General features: G+C 35.9%; 2 protein-coding genes across 2 annotated transcripts; one reads left to right on the forward strand and one right to left on the reverse strand.

The window, feature by feature from the left end:
* On the forward strand, positions 1–2,092 carry NDHL (inorganic carbon transport protein-like protein). Its single transcript, XM_068613436.1, has 5 exons — positions 1–184; positions 276–362; positions 1,301–1,408; positions 1,548–1,642; positions 1,749–2,092. The coding sequence occupies exons 1-5, from the start codon at positions 65–67 to the stop codon at positions 1,900–1,902; spliced, it is 564 nt and encodes a 187-aa protein (XP_068469537.1). The 5' UTR covers positions 1–64; the 3' UTR covers positions 1,903–2,092.
* A 253-nt stretch (positions 2,093–2,345) lies between these two features.
* LOC137811632 (uncharacterized) lies at positions 2,346–8,216 on the reverse strand. Its single transcript, XM_068613435.1, has 10 exons — positions 7,526–8,216; positions 7,253–7,390; positions 5,834–6,022; positions 4,471–4,608; positions 4,221–4,339; positions 3,998–4,130; positions 3,772–3,901; positions 3,597–3,676; positions 3,083–3,217; positions 2,346–2,927 (listed from the first exon to the last, which is right to left on the reverse strand). The coding sequence occupies exons 1-10, from the start codon at positions 8,018–8,020 to the stop codon at positions 2,703–2,705; spliced, it is 1,782 nt and encodes a 593-aa protein (XP_068469536.1). The 5' UTR covers positions 8,021–8,216; the 3' UTR covers positions 2,346–2,702.
* Positions 8,217–12,564: the final 4,348 nt, after the last annotated feature.

A 12,564-nucleotide genomic window follows, 5' to 3' on the forward strand; every position in this document is an offset into this window, starting at 1 on the left:
TTTTTGGTTATAATTTTGATGGAAGTGAAGTGATAAGGAGGCAAAGTGAGAGCTCTAAACAAAGATGAGGTGCTCATTCAGCCTCCATGTTCCCAAAGCTCTGCCTTCTCTTCCCTCTTCCTCACTTGGAACTACTTCTCTCTTCTTTGCTTCCAAGCACAAAAGATCATATCACAAAAACACTGTACTTTGCTTTTTCATTTTCCAATTCATTATCTCATACTTCTTCTTCACCCCTTTCATTCAATAACTTCCCTAACCTCAACTCATTGCAGGTCACATGCAACACCCACAAAGCAGATAATGGTGTCACTCTAAACTATACCAATTTGGCTCTGCATATTGGTGCACTCTTGGCCTTGGTGAGACTTTTCTACACACAAATTCACTTCTTCTTACTCTTCCACCAAACAAGTACCCAAAGATTCTCTTCTTAAATAATCAATAAGTATATATAGCTATGGTGAATTGCCATAAGACTGTTGGTAACATTAATATTGCATTTTTCTAAAGGATTACTCCTAGCATGTATTCTATGGATTTTTTTGAAACAGTTTCTTTAATGGAGTTTTGTCTTCTTATCATTTTTCATAGAAATGCTTAGAGAAAAATTATTTTAGTTATACCATGTGAGCATGTTTGAGTAACTAACTCCTCCAACAGAAAATTAATTTGTAAACTAAGTTAGTTTTTTTTATAAAAGTTTTTTGACAAATTAAGTTAATTAAAATATAAGTTAATTGAGAAATACTTGTTTATACAACTTTTCTAAAATTTTATTTTTAACTTGTTCATGAGTCAATTTTAGTTTATGATTTTTTTTCCTTATTTAAAAATTTAATCCAAACAAGCATTAAATAATTAATAGAAATATTTTAAGTTGATTGCATTCAAGATGGCAGTAGAATGGATTGATAGTAATTCTAATTAGAAAGTTTTCATTTTATTCTTTTGCCAGCATCCACGGTTAGCATTGTCCTAGCTAAAAGTAATTTTATGATTTTGATTGCTTGGTATTCTCTCTCTTCCATTTTAATTGAGTTTTTTTTAGCGTTGTTGTTGCTTGCATGTTGTTTTTAGAGATAATATTAATTACTCTTTTATTAGTTATATCCTTGTTTTTTTACCTAACTTTTTTTATATACGTATTTATTGTAATGTAAGAATGAAAATTAAAAAAAAAAGAATTATCAGCATAAAAGTGAGATAAAAAAAAAAAAGTTAGAAGTGTGTTGTATTTACAAAAGTGTAGTTGTTTTTGTTTTTATTTAGAAAAGTGAAGTGTTGGGTATTTGAGCAGGTGGAGGAACCAGTATTAGCAGTGACAGGAGAGAATAACCGGCCAGAACTAAGCTGGGTTTTGACACAATTGGGGATTGTTTTGTTTGTTTATTTCCTTGTGGTGCCAGTAAGTTCTTTTCTTTCAAAACTTTTTAAGTTTGTCCTAATTATATATATATATATATATATATATATATATATATATCTAACAAGAGCATCCAAACTGAGTTTTAATATGTAAGTGTGCATAATTGCGTGAATTGCAGCCAGCAATCATGTTATGGCTTTGGAAAAGATGGTACAGAAGAGGGTTGCTGGAGATGTATTTCCAATTCATGTTTGTCTTCATTTTCTTCCCAGGGTGAGCAATTCTTTCTCTAAAACCAAACTCTGCTTCTCTTTTGAAATTGTTTGTTGTAACAATTGGCAGCACATTTCAAAAAGCACATCCGTGTAAAATCTTGCAGGGTTATTCTTTGGGCACCATTTTTGAACTTCAGGAAATTCCCACGGGACCCTTCCATGCAGTACCCTTGGTCTGTACCTGAAGATCCTTCAAAAATTAGAAGTTCATATTCAAAGTACCCATATGCCGAACCTGAAGATTATGATAATCTATAAAACTAGACTAAAACACAACTAAACAGTTCTTCTATCGTAATTCTAAAAGTTTAGTTGTCCAAAACTACTTTGTTGTGAATGTAGCATAATACCTATTTTTCTGCTTCTTTATTACAACATGAATATTGAATGGGATTCGGTTGCAACATATAAAATTGACCTTGATGTAATGTCAAGCGATTCAAATTAATATGCGACGTGCCGAGGTGGAAATTAATGTAATCCTTTCAACACATTCTGCAGAATCAAGGCAGTGCACTTGATTTACTAAGTTACGCTATCGAACTGAGTGGTTCAACAATTATAAATCACTGAATCGACCATTTGATATCTCTTTAATTTGGTCGATTAAAGGAAAACAAAACATCGATAAAAAAGGAAAAAGCAACTGAAAAGGACAAAAGCGTGAGCCCATGATAACAGAGCAAAAGGTAGAGTAAAGATTTCGCAATGCAACACCAAAATTCCTGATACAACTAAATTAACTTCAGGATACAGCTGTAGTTACCTCATTGGCATTTTGCCAGCGTACTTAATATGGAGGCATAAGATAACTAAAATTAAGACTCAACAGACACAAGAACAAATAAATTATAAAATAGTCTAACTAAAGTAAACCCCAAACCATTGTTGACCTCAACTATTCTCTGATACCTGAACAGGATTTGAACTAAGTGTACAATCTCCGCATTAAGCACTTTATTATGAGGCTGCCCATTGTGAATGAGTAGGGTTGAAAAGAAATTGTTGTTTGGAGCAACCAACTGCTAGTAATGCGGAATATTCTCAAGTACTCAGTACTAAACGTTGAAAACTTCGGAGAGCTTCTTAAAATTCAAAGATTCCATACCGGGGGACAATAGAACGGCAGCACCCACAGCCAAAGCAAGAACTGTTAAGGTTAAACAAGATGTGCATCCATGGCTTCGTGAAACTCTTCCTAAGATTATCTTGCAATATTTATCGGCCTCCTTGAAGTGTGCGTGACGTGCAGCATCAGTTTCGGTAGTCAATACTTTCTCATTCTGCGCCCAAAAATAGTTACATCAATACATACCATGTCCGAACATTCTGCTACTTCAGTACAATAAAAACACATTTCAACCAGCCCATGTCACAGTGTTGGAAAGCAATCCCAGACACAATAAACTGAAAATATAGATCTTGACTTAGAAACTACCTTTTGCTTAAAATTCTTCAAGGTATCCCTCAGTGGCTCATGAGGAGACAATTTTGCTGATTGCTCCTTCCAATCATCGGAAAGCTTCTTCAGAGCTGAAACACTTGCTTCAATGTTGTCATGATAAACTTTTTCCTGTCCATATACAATAAGGAATAAGATCAAAGATGTAAATCTAGTATCATGGTTGGTTAGATAATAAGCTCAATGGGATGGCTTCTGTTAGTCTAGGGTGAGGGAGTAATTGTTTGTTAGTAACAATTTCATCAAGATTTGGAAAAGGTTGGCGGCAATAAACAGAGTGGCAGAAATAATTAGGGGCATTGGGTTTAGTTAGAGATTAACACTCTCAGTCTTTCTCTAATATCAGAACACTACCTATCAGATTGCCATATATAGTAAAAAAGATCGGAAAGAAATTGTTTCTTATAATAAGTTGTCTTGCTCTATCCAAAAAAACATCAAAAGCTTGCCTAAACTCAAAAAGAGAAAGCTTCGAGACAAAAATACTCACCCATTGCTTGTAGCATTCCGTATTTTGACTCAAACACCAAATAACAATACCAGCTGCTTCTTTTGATAAATCAGGATTGTCTGAAAAATACAGCATGTTTTAGAATACTCTCAACATTTATTTCATCAAAAAAAAAAATAGGCACAAATAAAATAATAAAATCAGGTTTGCCTACTTTCTCCAGCTGCTTTGAAAGCAAAATTGAATATCTGCGGCGAAACTTGTTTCATTGCTTTACTTCCAGTAGAACCTCCAAGAGCCACCTCTTTCAGAATGGCATATACGGCCTCAAATCGTTCAGTAGCCTATATATAAAAGCAGCAGCATATTGACATTTTTTGAAGATTTGGAGCTATGATACAGTCAAATATAAACATATAAAGCCAGATGAACATATCTACCTTTACTCTAGTTGAGGATGGAGGGAAGGTAACCCGGAGCAAAATTTCAAATGCAGAAGGAGGAATTAATCGTTCCCCTTTTCTCACAGCACTGTTTACTAAAACAGGTCGGGCTTTTGGGGTAGACAAAATTCTGCCGTCAAATAAAAAAAACACAATGGTGATGACAATAGCAATGATGAATTAGGGATATATATAAAAAAAAGGGTAACTGTTTCCATACTTTTCCACCAGCTGCAAAACCAAATCCCTGGATTGAGGGTTACCACTTTTGCCAATCACTATGGGTAGGAGATTTCGTGCCCAAGCATACAAACCTACCGAGAGATCTCCAACAGAGGCCTACACAGAAATATTAACCATAAATAAAATGAAGGGAAAATGAGATGCTACATTTCTCCTTTAAAAGTCAAACAACTCAATTTTTAGGGGATTTCTATTAAGTTATTGTTATTTTGGCATCTATCCCTCACCTGAGCTATCATCCATACAATCACTGGAAGCTTATCTTGCCCTTGATACTTTGTATTCTCCCTCAATGTGGGCAACACAGTTATAAGAGCATCAGGCTTCCGGCGCAATACCATTGCTAAAACAACAAACATGGCAACCTGCAGGTAATGTGAACTTAATGTCTGTTTACAAGTGAAAAGAAGAGCTAAAAGAATAGTATATATGTCTTTCAAAACCCAAAACCCTAAATCATGTAAAGCTTGATGTGATTTAGAAAACAAAGTTACAAAAACTTGTCAAGACAATTGTTTTACCATAAAAATTTCACAAAACCAAGACAATAAAACAGAAGATACAGAAACTACAATGAACAAAAGAACTGTCTAAGTCAAACATAACCTAAAGGATATTCAAATGGAAGCAATTGTTTCATTTGTAGGTGCATTTAATTCTAGAGAAAAAAAACAGAAGTATTGAATAATGAAGCAAAACAAACTGCCTAATTAACACAAACAAAAAATGGCAATCTAAGAGCATGGGTATTTGACCTCCTACTTCACTGAATGCCCAATCCCCAAAAGGGAAAAAAGAAAAATTAAGTGTGTATATATATATATATATATATATATATATATGCCTGTGTGTGTATTCTGATGTTTGTCAGCTATATATGTCTCAAGAGCACCTATTTGTGTTATCTGTCTTGACATTGACTATTCCTTCACTTGATAGAAATTGGAAACATAAATAGAACTAACTAAATATATAATTTAGCAACATTGTCGCTCCTGCAGTGTTTAATGCAATCCAGTCATTTGAACATTTAAAAGCAGAGATTATCATATCAAAGCTAACAACTTCTTACAAATAAATAAATTAATATAGATAAATCAAATTGCACTAAGGCATATCCATAGAATTTCAAACCAACCATGCATCCATTTTGCATTTGGTTTAAAGAGAATATTTGGATTTATACAGGACCATGTGTTGGCTAATTAATCATGCTTTAGGACAAGATTTTCAATTACCCTCTTAACTGTTTGAGCAAATAGTTATCAGAAAGCCCCCTTTATAGAGTTGCAGAAAGCTAACCAATCACCCCTAATACATCTGGTTATAAGAGAATATTCCAACAAAAAATAGGAAGATGTCCTTTATTAATTAATTATGCTTTGGGACAAAATTGTTCAATTGACCTCTTACCTGTTCAGCACATGGGTTATTCCAGAAACTCCCCTTAATAGACAGCTATTCTGTACTGAAATTTCTCTTTTAGCTTAGTTTTGTTTCAACAAACACAGGCGACTTCCATTATCCAAATTTCAAAAGAAGAATAAAAACCACTAGTTCTAGACACAAACAAGTATTCAGTGTAATTACCTGAGATTTTGAAGAAACTTGCTGCACAGCTTTCTTGGAACCCTTGGGCACAGTTTGCTGGCTACCCAAGTCAGCAAGAATGCTATCTAAAGACCAAAGCAGAAAGGAACTAAGTGCCTCAGGAGAACGTTGGTTAATCCAATCAATCGATGTTTTATATACAGCATCAGATATGTGAGAAAGTGGCGTCTGGAAAAAAGGAAATTCATCAATACACTTCATAGGAAAAATATCAGAAAGTAGAACCAAGACACTGAAAAACACTAAAAGATAGAATATGTACAATAAATATAAAATATTCTTCAAACATCAATACCCCATAAAACGACAAGGACAAGACACAGTACTATGATTCTGTAACTGATGAATGAATGCGTTTTAATATGATTCTCGAGGTCATAAATCACCAATAACAAGACACAGTACTATATATAAAAAGTCAAAAGACTTAGGAAAAGTCTTAACTAACAATATATGGAACAATATCAGAACAGAATTAGTGTGTAAAGTTTACAGATGAAAGTGACTTCCATTGGATACAAATGATATATGAAATGTTGCTTCCTAGTGTTGTGCTTGGTAAAGTGTGAATTCCCATTTGCATTGATCTAAATGGGTTTCCAGACACACACTAAGAAGGAGACCTCAATAAATTTCACTACACCAAAGACACTTAATGATTCATATATATGAAGAGATAAATGATATCATAACAAACAATGTCATAAGTTAAAACAAATAGTTTCAAGTAGCAATAGCAAAGAAAGAAAGAAGCCATATAAGTAAAATGTGCATGAAGAACAGAGCACTCTAAACTGTAAAGCAATCACACACATTGAGAAGTTACACAAAAGTTCAACCCACAAAACCAATTGGAGCCATCTTTTTTGGAGGAATAATCAGGGCTTTTGCTATTGAAAATTGCAGATAAAACACATACAAAAACGGTTATATCGCATGACAACTAAATTAAAAAACTGCAGAAGTATTACTGACTCAGTTTGTTTCACCGTATCGTTTCCTCACAGGATTTTACTACATATTTATTTTGAAAAGAAAGCAACGTCCTTTTAACATCGGATCTTATTGCTACAGTCGTTTCTTATTCAGCAGTATAGTCTGCGCCTACTGTCGTATGTATATCTCTGTAAATAGTTCAATGTTCATGTAGACACTGCTTGAATAAGACCGATGATAACAAATAGTCCGTACCTTTTACAAATTTACAGAACCAGCCCAATATGTTGCCACAAATCCTGGGTGCTATCATAATTTCACACACAAATTTCAAAGTCCACATGCATGCCACATTCAACAATAATCTAAACACTTCAGAATCATTAAGCTAACAAATTGAAACTCTTTATATAATATTTAAAAAGAAGAAAACAATAAGCAAACAAGGAACTCAATACTCACATCAGTGATCTTAGCCACAGTTGACTCCCTGAACAATTTCACCCAGGGAAACTGAGATGCGGTCACGGCAGAAAAAGCACGTCCAAAATAATCAGCGAACCGCATCATCAATATGTCCTGTTGTTTCTCGAAGGATGCCTAATGTGAAAACAAACAAAAAGACACAAATTTAAATCAAACTAAACGAATCCAAACGCATTGTCTTCTTGATCCAACAGATCAAACCAAAAAAACAAAACCTAAAAATGCGCGATTCAATGGACAATACCCTACCGATATATCAACGAGGAAAGCGCCCAGATCAGCAGCGTCGATCTTCGCCGCCGCCTCTGCCACCGTCACCTTAGGCTTCTTCGGCTTCTTCTGCTTCACCTTTTTCTCCTCCGCCTTCCCGTTCTCCGCGTAATGCTCCACATTCTCGTCGTCTTCGTCATCTTCGTCATATTTTTGCCGTTGCTTTGATCTGACCGGCGCGAAATCGTCGTCGTATGCGGCATCGGCCGCCTTCTGCGCCTCCAAAATTTTCCGGCGCCGATCCTCAGATTGCAGCTCCAGGGACCGGAAAACGCCATCGGAGCCAGACAAAGTCCCGTTTGGAACGAGCTTGTTGGAATTAGCTCGAGAATCGGAGGCGTTAACGCTATTGTTGGTCTTCTTCTTCTGTTTCTTAGCGTAGGTCACCTTCTGCCAACCGTGGTCGGAGCCATGAGACACACCGTTAGATTCGGCGTGCGCGGATTCCGAGGCTGCTGCATGCTTTTCCTCCATTGGCGTGGTTGAAACCGTGATTTTCTGTTGTCTCTATCGCAGGGAAAATGCGAAGGGGAAACCAGAGAAAGAGATGGAAAGGAAGAGAAAGTGAAAGGAAAATGGTAGAAGGAGCAGAAGAAGAAAAATTTCCAAAACACAATTTTTATTTTTCTCAAACTGTTGACTTCCGGTAATTGACCTCGCTCTCGCCCTCGAATAACGGAAATGCCATGGGGTAGTTGTGTCCAAAGGGGCACGTGTTTCGTCAAATAGGCTATTAACACGTGTAATACTTCAATGTGCATTGGTACATAGGAAGGTAATCATTAAATATAATCTTATCTCAAATTTTATTTTTAAATGCAATATTAAATATATTTTATTATATGTTTCCCCTCTTCTTCTTTTTCTGTGTAAAAGTATTTATTAAAATCTTAGTATATAACCCTAAACCCTACAAGTTATAAAATATTAAAATTATATGTAGAATATAACAAATTATTGTTGTTCTTATTTTCCTAATTTTATATAATTTAAAATAATATAAAATAATTGGTTCAAAATATACTTTTAAGTTAGATAAGATACTGATATTAGTTCTTAGTGTAAAATCTTTTTAGTCTCTCAAAATTAAAAAAATAAATTAATAAAACGAAACTATTTCACATCCAAACACTTATATTTTTTTGTGTTGTTAAACTACTTGTTAGTCAATAAATTATAATTTTAAAATAAAAGAATTTCAACCTAGCAAAATATTTCTCCTAAAATAACGATTAAAGATAATTAAAATTTCAAGTATTTACTATATTTATTTTTTAAATATGTAAGATTTTTTTAAAAAGACTGAATGAGTTAAATCATGTAACTTTGGGTGAATAAAATCTGGTCCATAAGGATAAAAATTGTCAGGTTTGGAACTAATTTTTGTTTCCAAGGACTGGAAGTTAAGAAAAACAAGGAAGAGTTCAAAAAGTCAAAACTTAAACAAACAAAAAACAAAACAATTTTTTTAATTTTATCCATAAACATGAGAAGAAAGTTATAAAAACCATATTATTATAAAAAAAACAACTATATTGTTTTTCAATTTTATTCTTTATAATATTAAATTGTGATAAATTTAACAATTATTTATTTTAAACTAAAATTTTAAATATTAAATTTTTAGAAAAAATTGAATTTAAAAACAAATAAAAAAAATCATTTTCTTACAATTTTACTCTATAAATAATTATTTTTTTAAAAAAATTCAAATAATTCTTCCCAATAAAAAAACCACCTACACAATAATAAAATTACAAACAACAAAATTAAAAAAAATTATTTATTTTTATAATAATTGATAATAAATTTTTTTCTTAATTTAATAATATATTTTTCTTTTGATAGTTATTATAATAATAATATTTTTGTCAAAAGAAAAAAATGTAATAATTAGCTACCAATTATTTAAGATAATACATCGCAAAAGAGAAACACAAAGTAGAATATTAAAAAAAAAAAAAATCGGGAACGAGATTGGAGAGAGAGTATCGCCAACTGTTCTTCTTCTGCCTCGTTAATCTTTTGCAGAAGCAGTTAGGAAATTTCACCGATTTCTGGTGTCGATGATGCATTAACAGTGGGTATTCTTGCTGCGATTGCTTGTGGGGATCAATTTCTGAACACAGGAACGTAAATTTACGAAACCCAAAACCTAAATTGAAGATTTGGGGGTTTTAGGGTTTCCTGGAGGCAGCGGAACTGGAGGTGCAGCGGTGCTACAGTGGGAGACACGGTGGCTCGCTGGTGGTGCGAGAGCTGTAGAAGACGACGTAGTGCGGGTCCTGTGCAGTAGAGGCGTTTGCGCGACGACGTCGACGGAGTGCGGTGGTTGTTGGGCTGGTGCGAGGCGTCCGGTGCGGCCGACGGCGGTGACTGCAGAGGTGGTGGCTCGCGCGACAGCGAAGGCGGTCGCTATTCCGTGTGTCTTGCGGAAGTTCTTGGCGGCAACTTGTTAGCCTTTTAAAATGGCGGAGGGCTCTGCGGGTTTCCTCATTCCATGGACTTGTTTGATGGATCGAAAAGTATGTCCTGATAATAAAGTATATTCTATGTCCGGTCAAAGGAAGACTTTTGCTCAGGCTTTGGGAAATACATGTGACATTCCTTTGTCCCAGCTCCCTACCCCTTGTATTAAGGGTGACATGATTGCTGTCCGGATTGATGAGGCAGATTACTTGGCTGGTCTTGAGGATTGCAAAACCCATCTTCATGGTCGGGTTATTCTATCTAAGGGGGATAAACCTCTCACACACCTGGATTTAACTAAAAAGTTGCAGCTGGTGTGGAAAACTCTTGGACCATGGAAAGCAATTCCTCTTGGAAAGGGTTTCTATGAGTTTGAGTTCGCTTCTATAGAGGACATGCGATGGGCTCTCGGGATGGGTTCCCTGAAGTTATCTCCTGGTTTATTGAGACTGTTTGCCTGGACAAAAGACTTTGTCCCAGCTACCATGAGGAGTACCAAAGCTCAGACCTGGGTTAGAATTTACCATTTGCCTTTGTCTTTGGATGAGCATACTATGAGAAAGAATAGGGGTATGTTTGCTAGAGTGCTGGTGGATATTGATATGTTGTCCCCTCTTCCTGATCATCTCTTGGTTGAACGTCCAAACTTTGCTTTTGTAGCTGGTGTGGAATATGAATGGCTCCCTCCATTTTGCTCTCATTGTAAGATGATTGGGCACGAGCTTGCTCAATGTCGAGTGATCCATGACCAGGGTCGTGTTCCTGGGCCTCAACATAAACCTTCTCAGAAGACACCTTCTGATGAACAGGAACAAGGGAGGACCACGATTCCAAACCAACGTAAAGAATATCGGCAAAAAGATCTGCAGACGAAGCTCTTAGAAGGTCCCATTGTTAATTTGAAAGTTGATGCTACTGGTGGGGTTAATGTAGGGTCACCCTTGGGTCACCTTGCTGATAAAACAAATGGACGGGAGGATGATTTTGCAGATATGCCTCCTCTTGAGGATGCTTCAGATCATGATAGGTCCTCACCCAAGCAGGGGTTGTCCACTCCCACTTTGGACTCACTTGCTGTTATGCAAGCTAAGGACTCAGAGTCACATTCAACGACTCTTATTGATGGTCATCATGTGGAGGCCTCTGCTCCTGTGATTGTACCATCTCCGTTGCGTACTACCTCTCCTCGGAAGGCTAAATCACATGCAGATACTAATCCTAATGTGGAGGTCTCTGCTATTGTGACTGTACCATCTCAGTCGCCTCATACCTCCCCTCAGAAGGCTAAATATATTGGGGATGTTAAAGCAATATCGTTGGTCCTTCAAAATCACTTTTCCTCTCTTGATGCTTTGGAAACTACAGATGTGGGAGGTGATTCTCATATGGGAGCTTCAACTATTCCGCCTACCACTGTTGGAATTAATTCTGATCATATTGAAAATCAGGTTGTTTCAAAATTTTGGGCTGACTCTAATGACATGGAGGATGTTGACAGTGATAATGGGGAGGAAACAGTTCGCACTAAAAGAATTCCAGGGAGACCACCTAAGGGAACTGGTAAATCCAGGAAAATTGCTAAGGCAGTTCTCTCTACAACGTCGCAATGAAGGTCTCTTCATTTTTTTGGAATGTCAGAGGATTGGGAAACCACAAAACTGTGGAGATGTTGCTTAGTTTACTTAATCTACATAAACCTCTCCTGGTTTTTCTTGCGGAACCCATGATGCCGTACACTAATGCTTTCGATGTCCTTTTCAAATCTGTTAATATGCATTTGGTGGCTACGTCTCCTATTGTTAATAAAGTTGCTAAGCTTTGGTGTTTGTCGGTTCCTAATCTTGTCCAAAATTTCTTGGTTCATGCTCAATTTATCTCTGTAACTTGTCTTCTACAGGATAAAAGTTTTAGCTTTGGAGGTGTTTATGGTGCTAACACATACTTGTCTAGACGATTTTTGTGGAGGGATCTTAGTTTCTTTACAGGGCCTTGGTGTATTCTGGGAGATTTTAATGCTGTGCTCTCGGCGGATGACTGTAAAGGGGGGGTGGCTCCTAATCAGGTTTCTTGTAATGAATTCCTGGACTGGATTAACACTAATGACCTTTCTTGTATGCCTTTTACTGGGTCTTGTTATACTTGGTGTAACGGAAGGAGAGGGTTGCATAGAATTCATAGAAAACTGGATAGGGCTTTATGTAATGGAGTGTGTCAGGTTCTTGTTAAAAATTGTTTTGATCATTCCCCTATTCTTGCTAGTCTTGCTAGTAATTCTTTGCGGAAGGTTAACACTTTTCGTTTCTTTTCTATGTGGCTTCAGGACACTTCGTGTATGAAGCTTATTCATGATTCTTGGGCTAATAAGGTTGTTGGTTGTCCTATGTTTATCTTGCAACATAAGTTAAAAAGGTTGAAACTTGAGCTTCGAGATTGGAATAAAAATTCTTTTGGTAATGTTCACAATGCAGTTCTTTTTAAGCAGGGTATCCTCCTTGGTATTCAAAAAAACTTAGAGACTGCTAGTTTGTCTGATAGTGATGGGCTTCTTT

Source organism: Phaseolus vulgaris, chromosome 2 (genome assembly GCF_051622355.1).
Source record: "Phaseolus vulgaris cultivar YP4 chromosome 2, ASM5162235v1, whole genome shotgun sequence".
Lineage (NCBI taxonomy): Eukaryota > Viridiplantae > Streptophyta > Magnoliopsida > Fabales > Fabaceae > Phaseolus > Phaseolus vulgaris.

Excerpts from the sequence above, each read along its gene's own strand:
- NDHL (XM_068613436.1), top strand. The coding sequence starts at position 65 with ATGAGGTGCTCATTCAGCCTCCATGTTCCCAAAGCTCTGCCTTCTCTT. Across the intron at positions 185-275 it reads GATCATATCACAAAAACACT|GTCACATGCAACACCCACAA; the intron begins GTACTTTGCTTT and ends AACTCATTGCAG. Across the intron at positions 1,409-1,547 it reads TTTATTTCCTTGTGGTGCCA|CCAGCAATCATGTTATGGCT; the intron begins GTAAGTTCTTTT and ends CGTGAATTGCAG.
- LOC137811632 (XM_068613435.1), bottom strand. The coding sequence starts at position 8,020 with ATGGAGGAAAAGCATGCAGCAGCCTCGGAATCCGCGCACGCCGAATCT. Across the intron at positions 7,391-7,525 it reads CTTTCCTCGTTGATATATCG|GCATCCTTCGAGAAACAACA; the intron begins GTAGGGTATTGT and ends TTTTCACATTAG. Across the intron at positions 3,677-3,771 it reads TTTCAAAGCAGCTGGAGAAA|ACAATCCTGATTTATCAAAA; the intron begins GTAGGCAAACCT and ends TGTATTTTTCAG.